The 22,867-nt window shown below is 50.0% G+C and overlaps 1 protein-coding gene across 1 annotated transcript in view; it reads right to left on the bottom strand.

The window, feature by feature from the left end:
* Window positions 1-22,867, bottom strand: part of LOC139550191 (protein kinase C iota type-like) — a 54,158-nt gene that overhangs the window by 5,085 nt on the left and 26,206 nt on the right. Inside the window, exons 2-14 of the mRNA XM_071360896.1 lie at window positions 17,100-17,221; window positions 15,282-15,371; window positions 14,447-14,497; window positions 14,240-14,325; window positions 13,700-13,834; window positions 13,235-13,271; window positions 7,672-7,727; window positions 7,288-7,464; window positions 5,873-6,057; window positions 5,118-5,253; window positions 4,587-4,800; window positions 1,015-1,094; window positions 729-818 (exon numbers count right to left, since the gene is read on the bottom strand). Coding sequence (XP_071216997.1) covers window positions 729-818; window positions 1,015-1,094; window positions 4,587-4,800; window positions 5,118-5,253; window positions 5,873-6,057; window positions 7,288-7,464; window positions 7,672-7,727; window positions 13,235-13,271; window positions 13,700-13,834; window positions 14,240-14,325; window positions 14,447-14,497; window positions 15,282-15,371; window positions 17,100-17,221 — 1,459 coding nt within the window. The remainder of the gene's footprint in view (window positions 1-728; window positions 819-1,014; window positions 1,095-4,586; window positions 4,801-5,117; window positions 5,254-5,872; window positions 6,058-7,287; window positions 7,465-7,671; window positions 7,728-13,234; window positions 13,272-13,699; window positions 13,835-14,239; window positions 14,326-14,446; window positions 14,498-15,281; window positions 15,372-17,099; window positions 17,222-22,867) is intronic.

Below are 22,867 nucleotides of genomic sequence, written 5' to 3'. Positions count from 1 at the left end.
CAGGACAGCAGCAGTCCAGACCAAACAGGGGGAAGAGGTCAGGCTGCTCCTGAGCTGGTCTGGGACTGGAGGCATGTCTAGAGGCCAGCCTGTTTGTTTAGCTGGCAGGTGGGTGGGTGGGTGGAACTAGAGAGATTGCCTTGGGAGTGTGTCTGGCCCATTAACATGGTTGGAGTCAATTCCTTTACAATTCAGGAAGTAAACTGATATTCCAATTCCATTTTTCCAGAATATTGAAAATCTGAATTGAAATTGACCCCAACCCTGGTGTCTCCTGTTTTTTACATTGCTGCAACAGGTGACATCATGAGGTTAACCATGTTACTGCTTATTGGTGGTGAACATCTAACATCTAACAGAACCCTGTGACCTAACCACTTAGTCCAGGAATAGGTTTAATATGAGTCTGAGAAACCTGCCCTTAGAGAACCGATACATCCCATTGGCCTGTCTTGTTCCCTGGTGGGAAAGGAGACTGTCTGGGCTTGACCCTCAACTATGTGGAAACAGTATAGGAGTTGATTTGGTCTCACTGTCCGTCGTTCACAGTGTTGAAGTTAATTATCATTGGTGAGAATTCTGCTGCTTTGTTTGAATGAAAACAATGATTCACCGTCTCTGTTGGGTGATGGCGCTCTAACCCACCTCAACACCAGAGAACACTGATAGAACACAGAAAAAGACAGACAGAGAAAGATAGAAGTGAGAAAGAAGACACGATGACTCACAAGGTCCCAGTCTACGTTTCGGAAGAAGGGATGCCCCATGATGTCAGCGAAGCCCGTCTGGGGATGACAACCCAGCCTCTCCTTAGGTTCCTGGGAGAGAGATAGAAGAGAGGGAGGGAGAAGTGGGAGAGAGGGAGAGCAACAAAGAAAGAGAAGGGTGTGAGAGAAAATTACAACATATATAACGAGACAGACAGGAGGGAGGGAGGGAGAGGAGGCGGGAGGGACGGATGGACGGAGGGAGGGACGGATGGACGGAGGGAGGGAGGGAGGGTGCAGTAGTTACCTTGTTGAGGAAGCCCTTGAGGACGCTAGCAGCTTTGACTGACAACGATCGAGGAATCCTGATCTGTTTTTCCAATATTACTACAGAGGAGGAGAGAGATAAATTAGATTTTGAGAGGGCTTTTACAATAGTGACAGAGTGGATATAAAGAGAGAGGCTGTGAAAAATACCTTATTGAAACCGATATGCTGACACTGTGGACGCGTGTCAGGCACTGCAGCATTACCCCCATCTCAGCCAGCCCTCAAGAACATCAGACTTTTGATGCACAGGTGCACAGTAGGGTTGGCAGTATACAGATATTCTTACAGTCTCTCTCATCCCGGGATGTACTATATTACCGGTTTAGTACACAACAGGGCGTCAAAAAAATACCCCCAAAAAAGACAATTGGGTGTCTATTAACTGAATGCTAACAAAATTAGCACAAGTAATAGCACATTTCAATGGATGCTGCTAGCCAAATATGCTAACGAGCCCAAACAAAAAATAAACGAATTAGAAAGACAGGCAATCCCGCTCATAAAACTATACATGTATTAGGTAGGAGCTACTGAATGTCATTTTTGGTGAGTTCGGATATTTACAAGCGAATGTGAACGAGAGACATTATGCAAATGAACATAGTTGAGACGCATGCTTGTCTGAAGGAGGAATAGTACTGTGTCTGTGTGGAGTCTGGAGTCGCTAGGGCAACAGGCCTGCTGTGTACACACTGTGTCTGTGTGGAGTCTGGAGTCGCTAGGGCAACAGGCCTGCTGTGTACACACTGTGTCTGTGTGGAGTCTGGAGTCGCTAGGGCAACAGGCCTGCTGTGTACACACTGTGTCTGTATGGAGTCTGTAGTCGCTAGGGCAACAGGCCTGCTGTGTACACACTGTGTCTGTATGGAGTCTGGAGTCGCTAGGGCAACAGGCCTGCTGTGTACACACCGTGTCTGTATGGAGTCTGGAGTCGCTAGGGCAACAGGCTTGCTGTGTACACACCGTGTCTGTGTGGAATCTGGAGTCGCTAGGGCAACAGGCCTGCTGTGTACACACCGTGTCTGTGTGGAGTCTGGAGTCGCTAGGGCAACAGGCCTGCTGTGTACACACTGTGTCTGTGTGGAGTCTGGAGTCGCTAAGGCAACAGGCCTGCTGTGTACACACTGTGTCTGTGTGGAGTCTGGATTCGCTAGGACAACAGGCCTGCTGTGTACACACCGTGTCTGTGTGGAGTCTGGAGTCGCTAGGGCAACAGGCCTGCTGTGTACACACTGTGTCTGTATGGAGTCTGTAGTCGCTAGGGCAACAGGCCTGCTGTGTACACACTGTGTCTGTGTGGAGTCTGGAGTCGCTAGGGCAACAGGCCTGCTGTGTACACACTGTGTCTGTGTGGAGTCTGTAGTCGCTAGGGCAACAGGCCTGATGTGTACACACTGTCTGTGTGGAGTCTGTAGTCGCTAGGGCAACAGGCCTGCAGTGTACACACTGTGTCTGTGTGGAGTCTGGAGTCGCTAGGACAACAGGCCTGCTGTGTACACACCGTGTCTGTGTGGAGTCTGGAGTCGCTAGGGCAACAGGCCTGCTGTGTACACACTGTGTCTGTGTGGAGTCTGGAGTCGCTAGGGCAACAGGCCTGCTGTGTACACACCGTGTCTGTGTGGAGTCTGGAGTCGCTAGGGCAACAGGCCTGCTGTGTACACACTGTGTCTGTGTGGAGTCTGGAGTCGCTAGGGCAACAGGCCTGCTGTGTACACACTGTGTCTGTGTGGAGTCTGGAGTCGCTAGGGCAACAGGCCTGCTGTGTACACACTGTGTCTGTATGGAGTCTGGAGTCGCTAGGGCAACAGGCCTGCTGTGTACACACTGTGTCTGTATGGAGTCTGGAGTCGCTAGTGCAACAGGCCTGCTGTGTACACACCGTGTCTGTGTGGAGTCTGGAGTCGCTAGGGCAACAGGCCTGCTTGCTCTGTTCAGGGAAGACGTGGGAGGAGCCGACAGGAGATCAAGCTGCAGTGACAGCTGTACAGATAACTCATCCCAAGATGAATGGCAGACAGCTAACACAATATGATGTCCTTATTAATTCAGCCACTTAGATAACTAGCAAGTTAAACTTAGGAGTCGAGTTAAACAGAATTACTTGTTTTTCACGCAGGGATTTTTTATCTTGCTGCGTTTCAGTAAAAGCAGATCTAAAATGCTTCTTATTGTAATTCCTGTTTGTCGTCAAACTCATTTTGTGCTTCAGTTGCACTTTTCCACTCGGATGACAATTCACGAACGGATATTCTATCAAAAGACAGCACTCTGGGGCCTCCCGGGTGGCGCAGTGGTCTAGGTCTGCATCGCAGCGCTAGCTGCGCCACCAGAGTCTCTGGTGGGTTCGCGCCCAGGCTCTGTCGCAGCCGGCCGCGACCGGGAGGTCCGTGGGGCGACGCACAATTGGGCTAGCGTCGTCCGGGTTAGGGAGGGTTTGGCCGGTAGGGATATCCTTGTCTCGTTGCGCTCCAGCGACTCCCGTGGCGGGCCGGGCGCAGTGCGTGCTAACCAAGGGGGCCAGGTGCACGGTGTTTCCTCCGACACATTGGTGCGGCTGGCTTCCGGGTGGGATGCGCGCTGTGTTAAGAAGCAGTGCGGCTTGGTTGGGTTGTGCTTCAGAGGACGCGTGGCTTTCGACCTTCGTCTCTCCCGAGCCCGTACGGGAGTTGTAGCGATGAGACAAGATAGTAATTACTAGCGATTGGATACCACGAAATTTGGGGAGAAAAGGGGATAAAAAATAAAAACAAATAAATTTAAAAAAAGACAGCGCTCTGCCTGACGTGTAGCTACTTTTCTCAGTGTAGACAGACTATTTTCCTCCCGTAAGACGCAAGATTAACTTTAAACAAAACATTAGGAAATGTAGCTGGCTACATTTGTTCTGTGATAAACATTAGAAATATGATGGACACGCATCGTTCTTGCAAAAAAATACCTTGCTTTTTTCATTGTAAGAATTTACTTACAGCCAGATAGTGTTGGACTTCTGTTGTCACTGATGACAATGAAGCTATTTTCTGCAAAATGTTGCACGAATGTATTTTCTGTGAAGGGAAACTATAGTTGCAGTTCCTGAGCACTCGATCAGAAACACAACCTGTCACTACACAGCTGAACTCACCAGCTCCCGCTTTCTCCTGTTGTGCTAGTTACAAACACACGTGACTGGCTCAACTGTTCTGGGGAACTACGGGAAGCTTCATAATGTAAAATAATGTAACATGTAAAATGCAGAACGCAATATGCTTCATCTCCTAACATGTTGCACAAGTTCACTGCAGGTATTTACTTAAAAAGTAGCTACAAATATGAAAAAGTATTAAAATTTTAGAAATTGTTTCTCAACGGTACTGAAAAACCATCCCATGGCTATTTCCAAATAACCCGGTATACGGTATATACCGTTTACCGCCCAAGCCTAGTTGCACAGATATCATTTTTTGCTGACTGATGAGTACCACGTACTTTCTCTTGAGGATCGGCCAATACACAACAATATGAGTACTTTCCATAACATGAACTTTGACCCTGTCCTAACAGCATTACCTTGGAATAGGTAGTCTTCTGTGTTCTGGTCTGGGTTGTCGGTGCTTCCTACAATGTCGAAGGGCGACCGTCCAGCCATCATCTCAAACATCAGCACCCCCAGAGCCCACCAGTCAACGCTGAAACCATAGTCCTCTCCTCTCAGTATCTCAGGGGCGATGTAGTTGGGGGTCCCACAGAACGTACTGGTGGTGTCCCCTGGCCTCAAGCCCTCCTACACAGCACAGGAAGTACACACACATCTCACAACGTTCCAGGTCCCGTGGGGCTCAGTTGGTAGAGCATGCCGCTTGCAATGCCAGGGTTTTGGGTTCCATTCCCACGGTGCACCAGTACAAAAAAGGAATGAAAATGTATGCACTCACTGCTGTAAGTCGCTCCGGATAAGAGCTTCTGCTAAATGACTCAAATGTAACACACACAAGCTTAAGATGTACAGGGACAACTGCAACCACACACACACAAAAAAAAGATACACACACACAGTACAGACAGACAGAACCACGCCAACGGACACACTTCGACACCCACCTTGCACATGCCGTAGTCAGTGAGTTTGATGTGTCCCTCTGACTCCAGCAGCACGTTGTCCAGTTTGAGGTCTCTGTAGATGATGCCTCTCTCATGGAGGTAGTTCAACGCCAAGCTGATCTCTGCTGAGTAAAACCTGACACACACAGAGAGAGATGCTGACGATCTAGTCAGACTCAACACACACACACACACACCACCATCTTAGAGCTACGCAGCTAATCACCAAGCCCTTGGTTCGTAGAATCAGAGGTGTAATTGTTATTCCAAAACGGAACATTTTGCAACTAAAAAGCACATTTATTGACATTGGACAAATTCAGGTAGGCCCCCCCCCCCCGTTTGCGTCCGTTTAAGAAACGTTTTGCAACAGAATCGACATAATGAATACACCCCAGGGGTGCTAGAGCTGGTGGCCTGCCCCAAAGGTTCTAGGTTCAGAGATGTGGGAATTTTACGTCTGGCAACGTGAGCCTACTGGGGGGAGAACAATAGATGTGTAGTCCTGGGTGTTTCAGAGGAACGGACATGACATACCCCTCAAATTCAAATCTGGACCTCGAAGCCAGTTCCACTGCTTTAAATGGCATAATTTGTTTCCCTGTAATCAGGGACTGATTTATACCTGGGACACCAGGTGGGTGCAATTCATTGTCAGGTAGAACAGAAACACAGCAGCACTACAGTCGGGTAAGATTGAAACAGACCCAGGATTATTTCCAAGTCCGGTGTAGCCATGACATCACTGTTCTCACCTGGCGTGTTCCTCAGGTATTTTCCTCTGTCTCTGCATGTGGAACATCAGATCTCCTCCGTTCACATACTCTATGATAAAGAACAGTCTGCTCTCAGTCTGGAAACAGGAGTGAAGCCCCACTAGGAAGGGGTGGTTGGACGCCTGCTCAAACACGTGCTTCTCTGTCTGGACCCAGTCAATGTCCTACAACACACACACCATTTGGAAATCAAGTCTTAAAACACAACAAGTTTAGTAGAAATGACCAGCCGCCCATCTGATAGAGGACAGATGGACAGACCGACTGACAGGCTGACAGGCAGAGACAGGCAGACCGACAGGCAGAGACAGGCAGAGACAGGCAGACCGACAGGCAGAGACAGGCAGAGACAGACAGAGACAGGCAGAGACAGGCAGGCAGACAGAGACAGGCAGACAGAGACAGGCAGAGAGAGGCAGAGACAGGCAGGCAGAGAGACTGACAGACAGAGAGAGGCAGAGAGACTGACAGGCAGAGAGACTGACAGGCAGAGAGACTGACAGGCAGAGAGACTGACAGGCAGAGAGACAGACAGGCAGAGAGACAGACAGGCAGAGAGACAGACAGGCAGAGAGACAGACAGGCAGAGAGACAGACAGAGACAGACAGGCAGACAGACAGACACAGGCAGGCAGGCAGGCAGACAGACAGACAGAGGCAGGCAGACAGACAGACAGAGGCAGGCAGACAGACAGACAGAGGCAGGCAGACAGAGGCAGGCAGACAGAGACAGGCAGGCAGGCAGACAGAGACAGACAGGCAGGCAGGCAGACAGAGACAGTCAGGCAGGCAGACAGAGACAGACAGGCAGGCAGGCAGACAGAGACAGACAGGCAGGCAGACAGAGACAGACAGGCAGGCAGGCAGAGACAGGCAGAGAGACTGACAGGCAGAGACAGGCAGAGACAGGCAGAGAGACTGACAGGCAGAGAGACAGACAGAGAGGATACAGAATGAGACAGTAGATGTTAGGAGTGAGAATGGCTGAACACACAGTGAATGGTGTTGACAGACTGCTCCCATCTGATGAGGGCTGCAGAAGAAGTGATTTCTGTCATTCTAAGCACAGTGAGTGGATGCCCTAGTGATGTGAGGAGACTGAGGATGTGTGAACACAGTGAATAGATACAGATCTGATGGACAGATAATATGTTTGAACAGAGAGAACTCAGAAAGAGGAGAAATGGCACAGATGATCGATCAGGTAGCACCTGTCAAAGTGTCAATCATGTGTGTATGTAAGTGTGTGTGGAGTTTACATGTACCAGTGTGTGTGGGTGCGTGTTTACATGTACCAGTGTGTGTGTGTGTGTGTGTGTGTGTGTGTGTGTGTGTGTGGGTGTGTGTGTGTGTGTGTGTGTTTACGGGTACCAGTGTGTGTGTCTGTTTAGTACCTCGTCGTCGTTGACCAGCTCCTTCTTAACCACCTTCATGGCGTAAATCCTCTCTGTCTTCTTGAGTCGGACCAGCAGGACCTTGGCATAGCTGCCCCGGCCAATCACGCTCAGCAGATCAAAGTCCACCAGACCCAGACTGGAAGCGGACTTCCCCGTGTCTCTGCTGCAGCGCGCCTACAGGACAGACAGAGAGCCAGAGTTAAACATGAGACAGACAAGAGGTAGAGACAGACGTGAGACAGAGACACGAGGTAGAGACAGACGTGAGACAGAGACACAAGGTAGAGACAGACGTGAGACAGAGACACGAGGTAGAGACAGACGTGAGACAGAGACACGAGGTAGAGACAGATAAAGACAGACATTTGGCAACAAACACACCTCTTTCTCTTCTCCATCGGAGTTCAGACTCTCACTGGAGTATTTGTTCTGAGGACCTGAGTAGAGAACGAGAGAGAGAATGAGAGAGTGATACAGAATGCTTCCTCCTAGACACTAGAGAGTGATACAGAAGGGTTCCTCCTGGACACTAGAGAGTGATACAGAATGCTTCCTCCTAGACACTAGAGAGTGATACAGAAGGCTTCCTCCTAGACACTAGAGAGTGATACAGAAGGGTTCCTCCTGGACACTAGAGAGTGATACAGAAGGCTTACTCCTAGACACTAGAGTGATACAGAAGGCTTCCTCCTAGACACGAGAGAGTGATACAGAAGGCTTCCTCCTAGACACGAGAGAGTGATACAGAAGGCTTCCTCCTAGACACGAGAGAGTGATACAGAAGGGTTCCTCCTGGACACTAGAGTGATACAGTAGGCTTCCTCCTAGACACTAGAGAGTGATACAGAAGGCTTCCTCCTAGACACTAGAGAGTGATACAGTAGGCTTCCTCCTAGACACTAGAGAGTGATACAGAAGGGTTCCTCCTAGACACTAGAGAGTGATACAGAAGGCTTCCTCCTAGACACTAGAGAGTGATACAGTAGGCTTCCTCCTAGACACTAGAGAGTGATACAGAAGGGTTCCTCCTAGACACTAGAGAGTGATACAGAAGGGTTCCTCCTAGACACTAGAGAGTGATACAGAAGGCTTCCTCCTAGACACTAGAGAGTGATACAGAAGGGTTCCTCCTAGACACTAGAGAGTGATACAGAAGGGTTCCTCCTAGACACTAGAGTGATACAGAAGGGTTCCTCCTGGACACTAGAGTGATACAGAAGGGTTCCTCCTAGACACGAGAGAGTGATACAGAAGGGTTCCTCCTAGACACTAGAAAGTGATACAGAAGGCTTCCTCCTAGACACGAGAGAGTGATACAGAAGGCTTCCTCCTAGACACTAGAGAGTGATACAGAAGGGTTCCTCCTGGACACTAGAGAGTGATACAGAAGGCTTCCTCCTAGACACGAGAGAGTGATACAGAAGGCTTCCTCCTAGACACGAGAGAGTGATACAGAAAGGTTCCTCCTAGACACGAGAGAGTGATACAGAAGGCTCCCTCCTAGACACGAGAGAGTGATACAGAAGGCTTCCTCCTAGACACGAGAGAGTGATACAGAAGGGTTCCTCCTGGACACGAGAGAGTGATACAGAAGGCTTCCTCCTGGACACTAGAGAGTGATACAGAAGGCTTCCTCCTGGACACTAGAGAGTGATACAGAAGGCTTGCTCCTGGACACTAGAGAGTGATACAGAAGGCTTGCTCCTGGACACTAGAGAGTGATACAGAAGGCTTCCTCCTAGACACTAGAGAGTGATACAGAAGGCTTCCTCCTGGACACTAGAGAGTGATACAGAAGGCTTGCTCCTGGACACTAGAGAGTGATACAGAAGGCTTCCTCCTGGACACTAGAGAGTGATACAGAAGGCTTCCTCCTGGACACTAGAAAGTGATACAGAAGGCTTCCTCCTAGACACTAGAGTGATACAGAATGGTTCTCCCTAGACACTAGAGTGATACAGAATGGTTCTCCCTAGAAACTAGAGAGTGATACAGAAGGGTTCCTCCTAGACAATAGAGAGTGATACAGAAGGCTTCCTCCTAGACACTAGAGAGTGATACAGAAGGCTTCCTCCTGGACACTAGAGAGTGATACAGAAGGCTTCCTCCTGGACACTAGAAAGTGATACAGAAGGCTTCCTCCTGGACACTAGAAAGTGATACAGAAGGCTTCCTCCTAGACACTAGAGTGATACAGAAGGCTTCCTCCTAGACACTAGAGAGTGATACAGAAGGCTTCCTCCTGGACACTAGAGAGTGATACAGAAGGGTTCCTCCTGGACATTAGAGAGTGATACAGAAGGGTTCCTCCTGGACATTAGAGAGTGATACAGAATGGTTCCTCCTGGACACTAGAGAGTGATACAGAAGGGTTCCTCCTGGACACTAGAGAGTGATACAGAATGGTTCCTCCTGGACACTAGAGAGTGATACAGAATGGTTCCTCCTGGACACTAGAGAGTGATACAGAATGGTTCCTCCTGGACACTAGAGAGTGATACAGAATGGTTCCTCCTGGACACTAGAGAGTGATACAGAATGGTTCCTCCTGGACACTAGAGTGATACAGAATGGTTCCTCCTGGACACTAGAGAGTGATACAGAATGGTTCCTCCTGGACACTAGAGTGATACAGAATGGTTCCTCCTGGACACTAGAGTGATACAGAATGGTTCCTCCTGGACACTAGAGAGTGATACAGAATGGTTCTTCCTGGACACTAGAGAGTGATACAGAATGGTTCCTCCTGGACACTAGCGAGTGATACAGAAGGCTTCCTCCTGGACACTAGAGAGTGATACAGAAGGCTTCCTCCTGGACACTAGAGTGATACAGAAGGGTTCCTCCTGGACACTAGAGAGTGATACAGAATGGTTCCTCCTGGACACTAGAGAGTGATACAGAAGGGTTCCTCCTGGACACTAGAGTGATACAGAATGGTTCCTCCTGGACACTAGAGAGTGATACAGAATGGTTCCTCCTGGACACTAGAGAGTGGCCGGGGTATCCTGGAAGGATATTGATCTCATCCCGTCAGTAGAGGATGCCTGGTCATTTTTTAAAAATGCCTTCCTCACCATCTTGAATAAGCATGCCCCATTCAAGAAATTTAGAACCAGGAACAGATATAGCCCTTGGTTCTCTCCTGACCTGACTGCCCTTAACCAACAGAAAAACATCCTATGGCGTTCTGCATTAGCATCGAACAGCCCCCGTGATATGCAACTTTTCAGGGAAGCCAGAAACCAATATACACAGGCAGTTAGAACAGCCAAGGCTAGCTATTTCAAGCAGAAATTTGCTTCCTGCAACACAAATTCAAAAAAGTTCTGGGACACCGTAAAGTCCATGGAGAATAAGAACACCTCCTCCCAGCTTCCAACCGCTCTGAAGATAGGAAACACTGTCACCACCGACAAATCCACTATAATCGAGAATTTCAATAAGCATTTTTCTACGGCTGGCCATGCTTTCCACCTGGCTACCCCCACCCCGGACAACAGCACTGCCCTCCCCTCTGCTACTCGCCCAAGCCTTCCCCATTTCTCTTTCTCCCAAATACAGTCAGCTGATGTTCTAAATGAGCTGCAAAATCTGGACCCTTACAAATCAGCCGGGCTAGATAATCTGGACCCTTTCTTTCTAAAACTATCTGCTGAAATTGTTGCCACCCCTATTACTAGCCTCTTCAACCTCTCTTTCGTGTCGTCTGAGATCCCCAAAGATTGGAAAGCAGCTGCGGTTATCCCCCTCTTCAAAGGGGGGGACACCCTTGACCCTAACTGCTACAGACCTATATCTATCCTACCCTGCCTTTGTAAGGTCTTCGAAAGCCAAGTCAACAAACAGATTACCGACCATTTCGAATCCCACCACACCTTCTCCGCAATGCAATCTGGTTTCAGAGCTGGTCATGGGTGCACCTCAGCCACGCTCAAGGTCATAAACGATATCGTAACCGCCATCGATAGGAAACAATACTGTGCAGCCGTATTCATTGACCTGGCCAAGGCCTTTGACTCTGTCAATCACCACATCCTCATTGGCAGACTCGACAGCCTTGGTTTCTCTAATGATTGCCTCGCCTGGTTCACCAACTACTTCTCTGATCGAGTTCAGTGTGTCAAATCGGAGGGTCTGTTGTCCGGGCCTCTGGCAGTCTCTATGGGGGTGCCACAGGGTTCAATTCTTGGACCGACTCTCTTCTCTGTTTACATCAATGATGTCGCTCTTGCTGCTGGTGATTCTCTGATCCACCTCTACGCAGACGACACTATTCTGTATACTTCTGGCCCTTCTTTTGACACTGTGTTAACAACCCTCCAGGCGAGCTTCAATGCCATACAACTCTCCTTCCGTGGCCTCCAACTGCTCTTAAATACAAGTAAAACCAAATGCATGCTCTTCAACCGATCGCTGCCTGCTCCTGCCCGCCTGTCCAACATCACTACTTTGGACGGCTCTGACTTAGAATATGTGGACACCTACAAATACCTAGGTGTCTGGTTAGACTGCAAACTCTCCTTCCAGACTCACATCAAACATCTCCAATCCAAAGTCAAATCTAGAATTGGCTTCCTATTCCGCAACAAAGCATCCTTTACTCATGCTGCCAAACATACCCTTGTAAAACTGACCATCCTACCAATCCTCGACTTCGGTGATGTCATTTACAAAATAGCCTCCAAAACCCTACTCAATAAATTGGATGCAGTCTATCACAGTGCCATCCGTTTTGTCACCAAAGCCCCATATACTACCCACCACTGCGACCTGTACACTCTCGTTGGCTGGCCCTCGCTTCATACTCGTCGCCAAACCCACTGGTTCCAGGTCATCTACAAGACCCTGCTAGGTAAAGTCCCCCCTTATCTCAGCTCGCTGGTCACCATAGCAGCACCTACCTGTAGCACGCGCTCCAGCAGGTATATCTCTCTAGTCACCCCCAAAACCAATTCTTCCTTTGGACGCCTCTCCTTCCAGTTCTCTGCTGCCAATGACTGGAACGAACTACAAAAATCTCTGAAACTGGAAACACCTATCTCCCTCACTAGCTTTAAGCACCAGCTGTCAGAGCAGCTCATAGATTACTGCACCTGTATATAACCCATCTACAATTTAGCCCAAACAACTACCTCTTTACCTACTGTATTTATTTATTAATTTATTTTGCTCCTTTGCACCCCTTTATTTCTGTCTCTACTTTGCACTTTCTTCCACCGCAAACCAACCATTCCATTGTTTTTTTAGTTTTTATTTTACGTGCTGTGTTGTATTCACTTCGCCTCCATGGCCTTTTATATTTTTATTTATTTATACATATATTTGTTTGCCTTCACCTCCCTTATCTCACCTCACTTGCTCACATTGTATATAGACTTATTTTTTTTATTTTTTTTCACTGTATTATTGACTATATGTTGTTTTACTCCATGTGTAACTATGTGTTGTTGTATGTGTCGAACTGCTTTGCTTTATCTTGGCCAGGTCGCAATTGTAAATGAGAACGTGTTCTCAATTTGCCTACCTGGTTAAATAAAGGTTAAATAAAAAAAAAAAAAAAAAAAAATACAGAATGGTTCCTCCTGGACACTAGAGAGTGATACAGAATGGTTCCTCCTGGACACTAGAGAGTGATACAGAATGGTTCCTCCTGGACACTAGAGAGTGATACAGAAGGGTTCCTCCTGGACACTAGAGAGTGATACAGAATGGTTCCTCCTGGACACTAGAGAGTGATACAGAAGGGTTCCTAGCGGGAATGTTAAGCCTTCTCATTCAGCCAGCCACTGGGCTTAAAGCTGTCTTCCTGCTAGATGCAACTTAGTGACTAAGGTCTGAAGGAACTATTCATTTAGCCAAAATGTCTAAGATTGTTTACCTAGTTTTGCTCACCAAGGCTAGTTTTCTAAGTGTTTAACAAGGCGGTGTGTGCGTGTGTTACCTGGCTGTTCAGAGTGGTCTAATGGCGTGATGGGCTCCTAGACAGAGGAGAGATATGAGAGAACGATAGAGAGAGAAAGGAATCATTGAGAAATATTAATGCAAAGTATTTCCAGTCAGTCCTTTATGAGTCCGAAACCACAGTAGGTCTAGGGCCCATTGTTCAGTTATGCGGTCAGAGAAACTAAGGTAAAACTCAGGGCCCATAGTTCAGTTATGCAGTCAGAGAAACTAAAGTAAAACTCAGGGCCCAAAGTCTCTCTGACCGCATAACTGAACTAAGGTAAAACTCAGGGCCCACAGTCTCTCTGACCGCATAACTGAACTAAGGTAAAACTCAGGGCCCACAGTTCTGACCGCATAACTGAACTAAGGTAAAACTCAGGGCCCACAGTTTCTCTGACCGCATAACTGAAGAAAAGTAAAACTCAGGGCCCCCAGGCTCTGCCTGCTCTCTGCATCTCACCTGGATCTGTTTACCACACTCCACGCTGACCAGTTTGTGACACTTCTTGTGGACCAGCAGTTTGCAGTTGATGCATTTGTAGCCCTGTCTCCCCAGACCCCAGATACGGTCTGTGCAGATGGCACAGTGAGCTCTCTACCATGAGTATACAGGAGACAACAGACAAAGTTAAAACAACCACACCCACCTTCAAATATCAACTTATCATTAATACAGCTAAGTCACTGATTGGGAAAGCAGAGAGAGAGCGAGAGAGAGAGAGAGAAAGAGAGATGAGAAAGAGAGAGAAAGAGAGAGGAGAGAGAGAGAGAGGAGAGAAAGAGAGAGGAAAGAAAGAGAGAGAGGAGAGAAAGAGGAGAGAGAGATGAGAGAGAGAGGAGAGAGAGATGAGAGAGAGAGATGAGAGAGAGAGGAGAGAAAGAGATGAGAGAAAGAGGAGAGAAAGAGGAGAGAAAGAGGAGAGAAAGAGGAGAGAGAGATGAGAGAGAGAGATGAGAGAGAGAGGAGAGGAAGAGACACAGGGACAGAGAGGATTATCACCCTGTTGAACCGTTTGGGCTGGAAGACATGACCACTAGCGTAGTAGAGTTTCCTCCAGCGCCGCGCCCCACGACGATATATAGACTCTGAGGAAGAGAAGAACACAGGGATTACTGGAACAAGTGTGTGTGTGTGTGTGTGTGTGTGTCTCAGAGAGATACTCCAATCTTCAGAAAACAATGGAACGGACAAGAGATGTAGACTTACTGTCCTCTCCTGGACAGGGCATGCCAGGCTTCTCTGGGATACATGGAAACACTGAAGGAAGAAAGGGAAACCATTAAACCATGGCTGCAATTCCTACCTCACACGTGCCTGTGTGCGCCAGAGGTGGGGTAGAGTGGATGCTCTCATTATCTAGCAGACTTGGCACCTCTCTGTGCCCTTCCCCCTAACCTCCACCCTCCTCTCCTGCTCTGGTCCCCCCCCCACTCTCCTCCTCTCCTCCCTCCATCTTGATCTTAACCTGCTTTCTCTCCAGTGCTAATAAAAGACAACCAATCTCACATGCACTGACAGACAGACAACTCTATAAACACTGGTCTATTTCCTGGTGTCTGTGAGGCTGTGTGATGTTTATCTAGTTAGCAGGAGAGTATCAGTGGAACAGACAGAGTGTGACTTATAATGGTGTCTTTTGTTGTATTAAAAAAAAAAAAAAAAAAAAAAAAAAAAACATTTATTAAATTCAATAAATACATTGAATTGAATGTAATGAAAGCTCAGTATACTTATTCTGTTGTCGGGATGTCAGCCCAGCAAAGACTTCCCATTGGGTATCAAAACAGTTTATAGATTTGGGAAGGCAGGTAGCCTAGATGTTAAGCGCGACAAGCCAGTAACTGAAAGGTACCTGGTTCGAATCCCCCGAGCCGACTAGGTGACAAATCTGACGATGTGCCCTTGAGCAAGGCACTTCACCGTAATTGTTCACGTAAGTCGCTCTGAATAAGAGCGTCTGCTAAATGACAAAATGTTTAAAAAGAATTTCATGGAAGGTTTATGTATTTACTATGTTGTCAGATGCAGAAGGTCACGTTACCGTGGATGATGAGTTCAGAGTCTTTGTTGACTTCGTAGAGCCTCAGGGCTTCCACTAGCTCCAGCTGAGACGATACTGTACACGGGTCACCTGGGAGGACGGAGAGACGGGTCATGGCTGGGTCACTGTGTACTCCATGTACATCAGGTGTCTGATGATGGATAAACCTACTGGAACCACCCTATTCCCTATGCAGTGCACAAATACCTCTGACCAGAGTCACAAAGGCTGATATGATAGTCAGAATCATTTTATCTGCCCAAACACCACAAGTTAACACAAAGCCAGTGTGTTACTTTTACAGTGAAGACTCTCAAAATGTCTCTAAGCTGAGGTTATAGATATTCTCAATATTGAATATCCGTGTCTAAGACAGAAAGCGTGTAGGTGTGTGTGTGGAGGCAGTGTCTCAGTCTTCATTATGTTAAGTTTGTTTTTCAGAGCCTAGTGAAGTATGAGATAGAGTCATGCATCTTCATCACACTCAGCCCACATGGGCTTACAAGACACCGTATTTTCTGTATCCAAATAAAATGATCATAGTTATATACATATACACACACACACACACACACACACACACACACACACACACACACACGTAAATAAACATATGAAACGCAAAACAAAAACCTTTCAGTTACACAACTTATCTTGTCTCGTCACTTTGGAAATAAAGTTTGCAACCAGCAACACTTCTTTTCTAGGTAGCCAGTCCAGTTTGTCCTTCATCACGACTCCATACAAGGTTTACTCTTAAATCATCATATAACGTAAAATACAAAGTGCAGTTTATTCTCCATCTCCTCTAAATTGCAGACGGTACACACCCGGTGATATGTTAGACGTTAATTAATAAGGGCAGCCTGATCTTTCCAACAACATGACGTCTTCATCATGGCCAGCTGGCCCGATACTGCGGGGACATGGCCAGCTGGCCCGATACCGCGGGGACATGGCCAGCTGGCCCGATACCGCGGGGACATGGCCCGATACCGCGGGGACATGGCCCGATACCGCGGGGACATGGCCCGATACCGCGGGGACATGGCCAGCTGGCCAGATACCGCGGGGACATGGCCAGCTGGCCAGATACTGCGGGGACATGGCCAGCTGGCCAGATACTGCGGGGACATGGCCAGCTGGCCAGATACTGCGGGGACATGGCCAGCTGGCCAGATACTGCGGGGACATGGCCAGCTGGCCAGATACTGCGGGGACATGGCCAGCTGGCCAGATACTGCGGGGACATGGCCAGCTGGCCAGATACTGCGGGGACATGGCCAGCTGGCCAGATACTGCGGGGACATGGCCAGCTGGCCAGATACTGCGGGGACATGGCCAGCTGGCCAGATACTGCGGGGACATGGCCAGCTGGCCAGATACTGCGGGGATATGGCCAGCTGGCCAGATACTGCGGGGACATGGCCAGCTGGCCAGATACAAAAGAGGCACACCCACCACTGCCTTCTCTCTGCATATCAAATCACACCCTTATCTCTACATAGTGATACTTCTGACTAGTCACAATGAGTGTGATCTGAGATCTGCCCATGAAGACTGTAGACATCTCCAAAAAATTAGATAGACGGATGGATGGAGGTGGATATATTGTTTTTTTTGTATTGTAATGTTTTTAAAATTGTATAAACTGCCTTAATGTTGCTGGACTCCAGGAAGAGTAGCTGCTGCCTTGGCAGAACTACATGGTGATCCTTAATAAACCCCAGGAAGAGTAGCTGCTGCCTTGGCAGTACTACATGGTGATCCTTAATAAATACGAACACATATTTAGAAGGAGAACTATGGTAAACAAACCTTCTTCGTCGATCCACTTCATGGTGAAGAGCTGGTCGTTGTCCATGCAGCACATGTCTTTAACCTCCCCGTACAGCTCCTCGTAGGAGATGGACGGCTCAAAGTGGGTGATCATGATGTCCCTGAGAGAGAGAGAGAGAGAGAGGACAGGATACATTAAATACACACTCTTATTTACTCAAAGTGGCCCGTATTCACAAAGTCTCAGAGTAGGAGTGCTGATCTAGGACCAGGTACCCTCTTGCCCATATAATTATGATCTGAAAGCCAATACTGACCCAAGATCAACAGCAATACTAGCCTAAGATGCTTTGTGAATACGGGCCAGTGTATATATAATTATGTGTAGGGCCACATGACCTGACCAGGAAACCCCCCCAGAAATGCAGAGAGAGAATGAATGTGAGATGGTGAAACCCTGTTTTTTTGGAGCTGTAGTTGCCTGTGTGGTGTGAATGGTGTGAATGTCCAACATCTGACTCTAGATCAGGGATGGGCAACTGTTGGCCCGTGGATCAATTCCCCTATTTTTGGTGATGGGGGAGAACTGAGTCGGGGTCTCAACTTACTGTTGTGAGTTAGAATAGAATACACAAGATGCATTATTAGTTTTTATCTCGTTATGTCAGTCTGTAACCAAGTTTCCATCCACAGTTTTTATCTCTTTATGTCAGTCTGTAACCAAGTTTCCATCCACAGTTTTTATCTTGTCATGTCAGTCTGTAACCAAGTTTCCATCCACAGTTTTTATCTCGTTATGTCAGTCTGTAACCAAGTTTCCATCCACAGTTTTTATCTTGTCATGTCAGTCTGTAACCAAGTTACCATCCACAGTTTTTATGCAAGTAAAGTAATACTGTATAAAAAAAATATATATTCACGACAGCTGTGATGGAAACAGGAAGTTTCGGAACAATACTATAAATTCAGACAGATAATTTGTTCTTTCAACATGGTGGGATGTTTGGGTCTGTAAAATTAATGAGGCTACAAATGGAGGTGGAAACGCCTTTAGGCGCAAATATAGATATAACAACCATCATATGGAGGTAAACTTGGGAGTCACACGATGATCTGGTATTTGGGCCTCCCACTACGACTCTGTAAAAGCATGCAGTTTATTAGGCTACAGATTAAATGAGTTTTGATGAACTTCACAGGGTGGTGAATGTGCACGGTGACGGGCTTGATGCTGCCAACCAATAAATATTCTTATTCTGGTTACATGACGATCAATGCTTGACGAAAAAATATTCTTTCTCTTATTCATAATAATCTCATTATTTACACACACTAGTCTACCTGCACTGTATCTGCGACCTGTCTGCTAGAGAGCATGTGTCCAGACCAGAGTAGACACATTTACTCTTTAACACAACTGTTTTTGTGACAGAACTATCAGTAGAGTTGAAAATATGATGGAAACACAGTGTACATTCAATTTTTATTTGGTACATGAAAATGTTAAGCGAAAAAGTATATTTTGTGTGCATTACATCGTTTCTATCTGCAACAAGTCTGTTTGGTGGAAATACCCCAGGTGAGAAAATACACATATTTTCTTCATGCAGATTTTAGAATAGTCGTATGAAAATCTGTCAATGTGATGGAAACCTACCTACTACTGACAGCCACTCAGTTAGCCCATGTGAGAAAAGAAACAGCCAGTTATCTAAACTTGTAGGAATCATGGTCGAACTGATTGAGTCGACCATGGTTTTGTTAAGTCACTCTCACTCAGATATCATATATATAAAAAAACCATTTCTCTCCACCCCATGGCAAAACGTGTACAATTGCAGTAAACTTGCTTTAAAAAAAGTACAACATTCACTTAGGGCCTCCAAAAGGCTAGGGCCGACTATGGCTGCATGTATGAGTATGGATGAGGGTATCGTCAAAGTTGTCCATCCCTGGTCTGGAACAGCCTCTGGCCCATAATCTACCAGCTCTATACGCAATCACCAATCCCTCCATGGCCCCCTGATAGCCGGGCTAGCAGCCTACAGGACAGGAGACAAGACAGATAGCAGAGCGAGACAGCAGCTCTCTCTGGCAGCATCCAAAATGGCATCCTATTCCTTACAAAGTACACTACTTTTGACCAGAGCCCTATGGGAATAGGATGTTAATTTGGGATGCATGATCTGTCTCAGCCAGAAGGATTGGTGGCCAGCGCCAGCAGCCTTCCTCCCAGAAGGATTGGTGGCCAGCAGCCCTCCTCCCAGAAGGTTTGGTGGCCAGCAGCCCTCCTCCCAGAAGGATTGGTGGCCAGCGCCAGCAGCCCTCCTCCCAGAAGGATTGGTGGCCAGCGCTAGCAGCCCTCCTCCCAGAAGGATTGGTGACCAGCGCCAGCAGCCCTCCTCCCAGAAGGATTGGTGACCAGCGCCAGCAGCCCTCCTCCCAGAAGGATTGGTGACCAGCGCTAGCAGCCCTCCTCCCAGAAGGTTTGGTGGCCAGCAGCCCTCCTCCCAGAAGGTTTGGTGACCAGCAGCCCTCCTCCCAGAAGGATTGGTGGCCAGCAGCCCTCCTCCCAGAAGGATTGGTGGCCAGCAGCCCTCCTCCCAGAAGGATTGGTGGCCAGCGCCAGCAGCCCTCCTCCCAGAAGGATTGGTGGCCAGCGCCAGCAGCCCTCCTCCCAGAAGGATTGGTGACCAGCGCCAGCAGCCCTCCTCCCAGAAGGATTGGTGGCCAGCGCCAGCAGCCCTCCTCCCAGAAGGATTGGTGGCCAGCAGCCCTCCTCCCAAAAGGTTTGGTGGCCAGCAGCCCTCCTCCCAGAAGGTTTGGTGACCAGCAGCCCTCCTCCCAGAAGGTTTGGTGACCAGCAGCCCTCCTCCCAGAAGGTTTGGTGACCAGCAGCCCTCCTCCCTGAAGGATTGGTGGCCAGCGCCAGCAGCCCTCCTCCCTGAAGGATTGGTGGCCAGCAGCCCTCCTCCCAGAAGGATTGGTGGCCAGCGCTAGCAGCCCTCCTCCCAGAAGGATTGGTGGCCAGCAGCCCTCCTCCCAGAAGGATTGGTGGCCAGCGCTAGCAGCCCTCCTCCCAGAAGGATCGGTGGCCAGCGCCAGCAGCCCTCCTCCCAGAAGGATTGGTGGCCAGCAGCCCTCCTCCCAGAAGGTTTGGTGGCCAGCAGCCCTCCTCCCAGAAGGTTTGGTGGCCAGCAGCCCTCCTCCCAGAAGGTTTGGTGGCCAGCAGCCCTCCTCCCAGAAGGTTTGGTGGCCAGCAGCCCTCCTCCCAGAAGGATTGGTGGCCAGCGCTAGCAGCCCTCCTCCCAGAAGGATTGGTGGCCAGCGCCAGCAGCCCTCCTCCCAGAAGGATTGGTGGCCAGCAGCCCTCCTCCCAGAAGGTTTGGTGGCCAGCAGCCCTCCTCCCAGAAGGTTTGGTGGCCAGCAGCCCTCCTCCCAGAAGGTTTGGTGGCCAGCAGCCCTCCTCCCAGAAGGTTTGGTGGCCAGCAGCCCTCCTCCCAGAAGGATTGGTGGCCAGCAGCCTTCCTCCCTGAAGGATTGGTGGCCAGCGCCAGCAGCCCTCCTCCCAGAAGGATTGGTGGCCAGCGCTAGCAGCCCTCCTCCCAGAAGGATTGGTGGCCAGCGCCAGCAGCCCTCCTCCCAGAAGGATTGGTGACCAGCGCTAGCAGCCCTCCTCCCAGAAGGATTGGTGGCCAGCGCTAGCAGCCCTCCTCCCAGAAGGATTGGTGGCCAGCGCCAGCAGCCCTCCTCCCAGAAGGATTGGTGGCCAGCAGCCCTCCTCCCAGAAGGATTGGTGGCCAGCGCTAGCAGCCCTCCTCCCAGAAGGATTGGTGGCCAGCGACAGCAGCCCTCCTCCCAGAAGGATTGGTGGCCAGCAGCCCTCCTCCCAGAAGGATTGGTGGCCAGCGCTAGCAGCCCTCCTCCCTGAAGGATTGGTGACCAGCGCTAGCAGCCCTCCTCCCAGAAGGATTGGTGGCCAGCAGCCCTCCTCCCAGAAGGATTGGTGGCCAGCAGCCCTCCTCCCAGAAGGATTGGTGGCCAGCAGCCCTCCTCCCAGAAGGATTGGTGGCCAGCAGCCCTCCTCCCAGAAGGATTGGTGGCCAGCAGCCCTCCTACCAGAAGGTTTGGTGACCAGCAGCCCTCCTCCCAGAAGGTTTGGTGACCAGCAGCCCTCCTCCCAGAAGGTTTGGTGACCAGCAGCCCTCCTCCCAGAAGGATTGGTGGCCAGCGCCAGCAGCCCTCCTCCCAGAAGGATTGGTGGCCAGCAGCCCTCCTCCCAGAAGGATTGGTGGCCAGCGCTAGCAGCCCTCCTCCCAGAAGTATTGGTGGCCAGCGCCAGCAGCCCTCCTCCCAGAAGGATTGGTGGCCAGCAGCCCTCCTCCCAGAAGGTTTGGTGGCCAGCAGCCCTCCTCCCAGAAGGATTGGTGGCCAGCAGCCTTCCTCCCTGAAGGATTGGTGGCCAGCGCCAGCAGCCCTCCTCCCAGAAGGATTGGTGGCCAGCGCTAGCAGCCCTCCTCCCAGAAGGATTGGTGGCCAGCGCCAGCAGCCCTCCTCCCTGAAGGATTGGTGGCCAGCGCCAGCAGCCCTCCTCCCTGAAGGATTGGTGACCAGCGCTAGCAGCCCTCCTCCCAGAAGGATTGGTGACCAGCGCTAGCAGCCCTCCTCCCAGAAGGATTGGTGGCCAGCGCCAGCAGCCCTCCTCCCAGAAGGATTGGTGGCCAGCGCTAACAGCCCTCCTCCCAGAAGGATTGGTGGCCAGCAGCCCTCCTCCCAGAAGGATTGGTGGCCAGCGCCAGCAGCCCTCCTCCCAGAAGGATTGGTGGCCAGCAGCCCTCCTCCCAGAAGGATTGGTGGCCAGCGCTAGCAGCCCTCCTCCCTGAAGGATTGGTGACCAGCGCTAGCAGCCCTCCTCCCAGAAGGATTGGTGGCCAGCGCCAGCAGCCCTCCTCCCAGAAGGATTGGTGACCAGCGCCAGCAGCCCTCCACCCAGAAGGATTGGTGGCCAGCAGCCCTCCTCCCAGAAGGATTGGTGGCCAGCGCTAGCAACCCTCCTCCCAGAAGGATTGGTGGCCAGCAGCCCTCCTCCCAGAAGGATTGGTGGCCAGCGCTAGCAGCCCTCCTCCCAGAAGGATTGGTGGCCAGCGCCAGCAGCCCTCCTCCCAGAAGGATTGGTGGCCAGCGCCAGCAGCCCTCCTCCCAGAAGGTTTGGTGACCAGCAGCCCTCCTCCCAGAAGGTTTGGTGGCCAGCAGCCCTCCTCCCAGAAGGATTGGTGGCCAGCGCTAGCAACCCTCCTCCCAGAAGGATTGGTGGCCAGCAGCCCTCCTCCCAGAAGGATTGGTGGCCAGCGCTAGCACCCCTCCTCCCAGAAGGATTGGTGGCCAGCGCCAGCAGCCCTCCTCCCAGAAGGATTGGTGGCCAGCGCCAGCAGCCCTCCTCCCAGAAGGTTTGGTGACCAGCAGCCCTCCTCCCAGAAGGATTGGTGGCCAGCAGCCCTCCTCCCAGAAGGATTGGTGGCCAGCGCCAGCAGCCCTCCTCCCAGAAGGTTTGGTGACCAGCAGCCCTCCTCCCTGAAGGATTGGTGACCAGCAGCCCTCCTCCCTGAAGGATTGGTGGCCAGCAGCCCTCCTCCCAGAAGGATTGGTGGCCAGCGCTAGCAGCCCTCCTCCCAGAAGGATTGGTGACCAGCGCCAGCAGCCCTCCTCCCAGAAGGATTGGTGGCCAGCGCCAGCAGCCCTCCTCCCAGAAGGATTGGTGACCAGCGCCAGCAGCCCTCCTCCCAGAAGGATTGGTGACCAGCAGCCCT

The sequence above is a fragment of the Salvelinus alpinus genome, chromosome 23, assembly GCF_045679555.1.
Source record: "Salvelinus alpinus chromosome 23, SLU_Salpinus.1, whole genome shotgun sequence".
Taxonomy (NCBI): Eukaryota; Metazoa; Chordata; class Actinopteri; order Salmoniformes; family Salmonidae; genus Salvelinus; species Salvelinus alpinus.
This window is presented reverse-complemented; position numbering and strand designations above follow the sequence as displayed.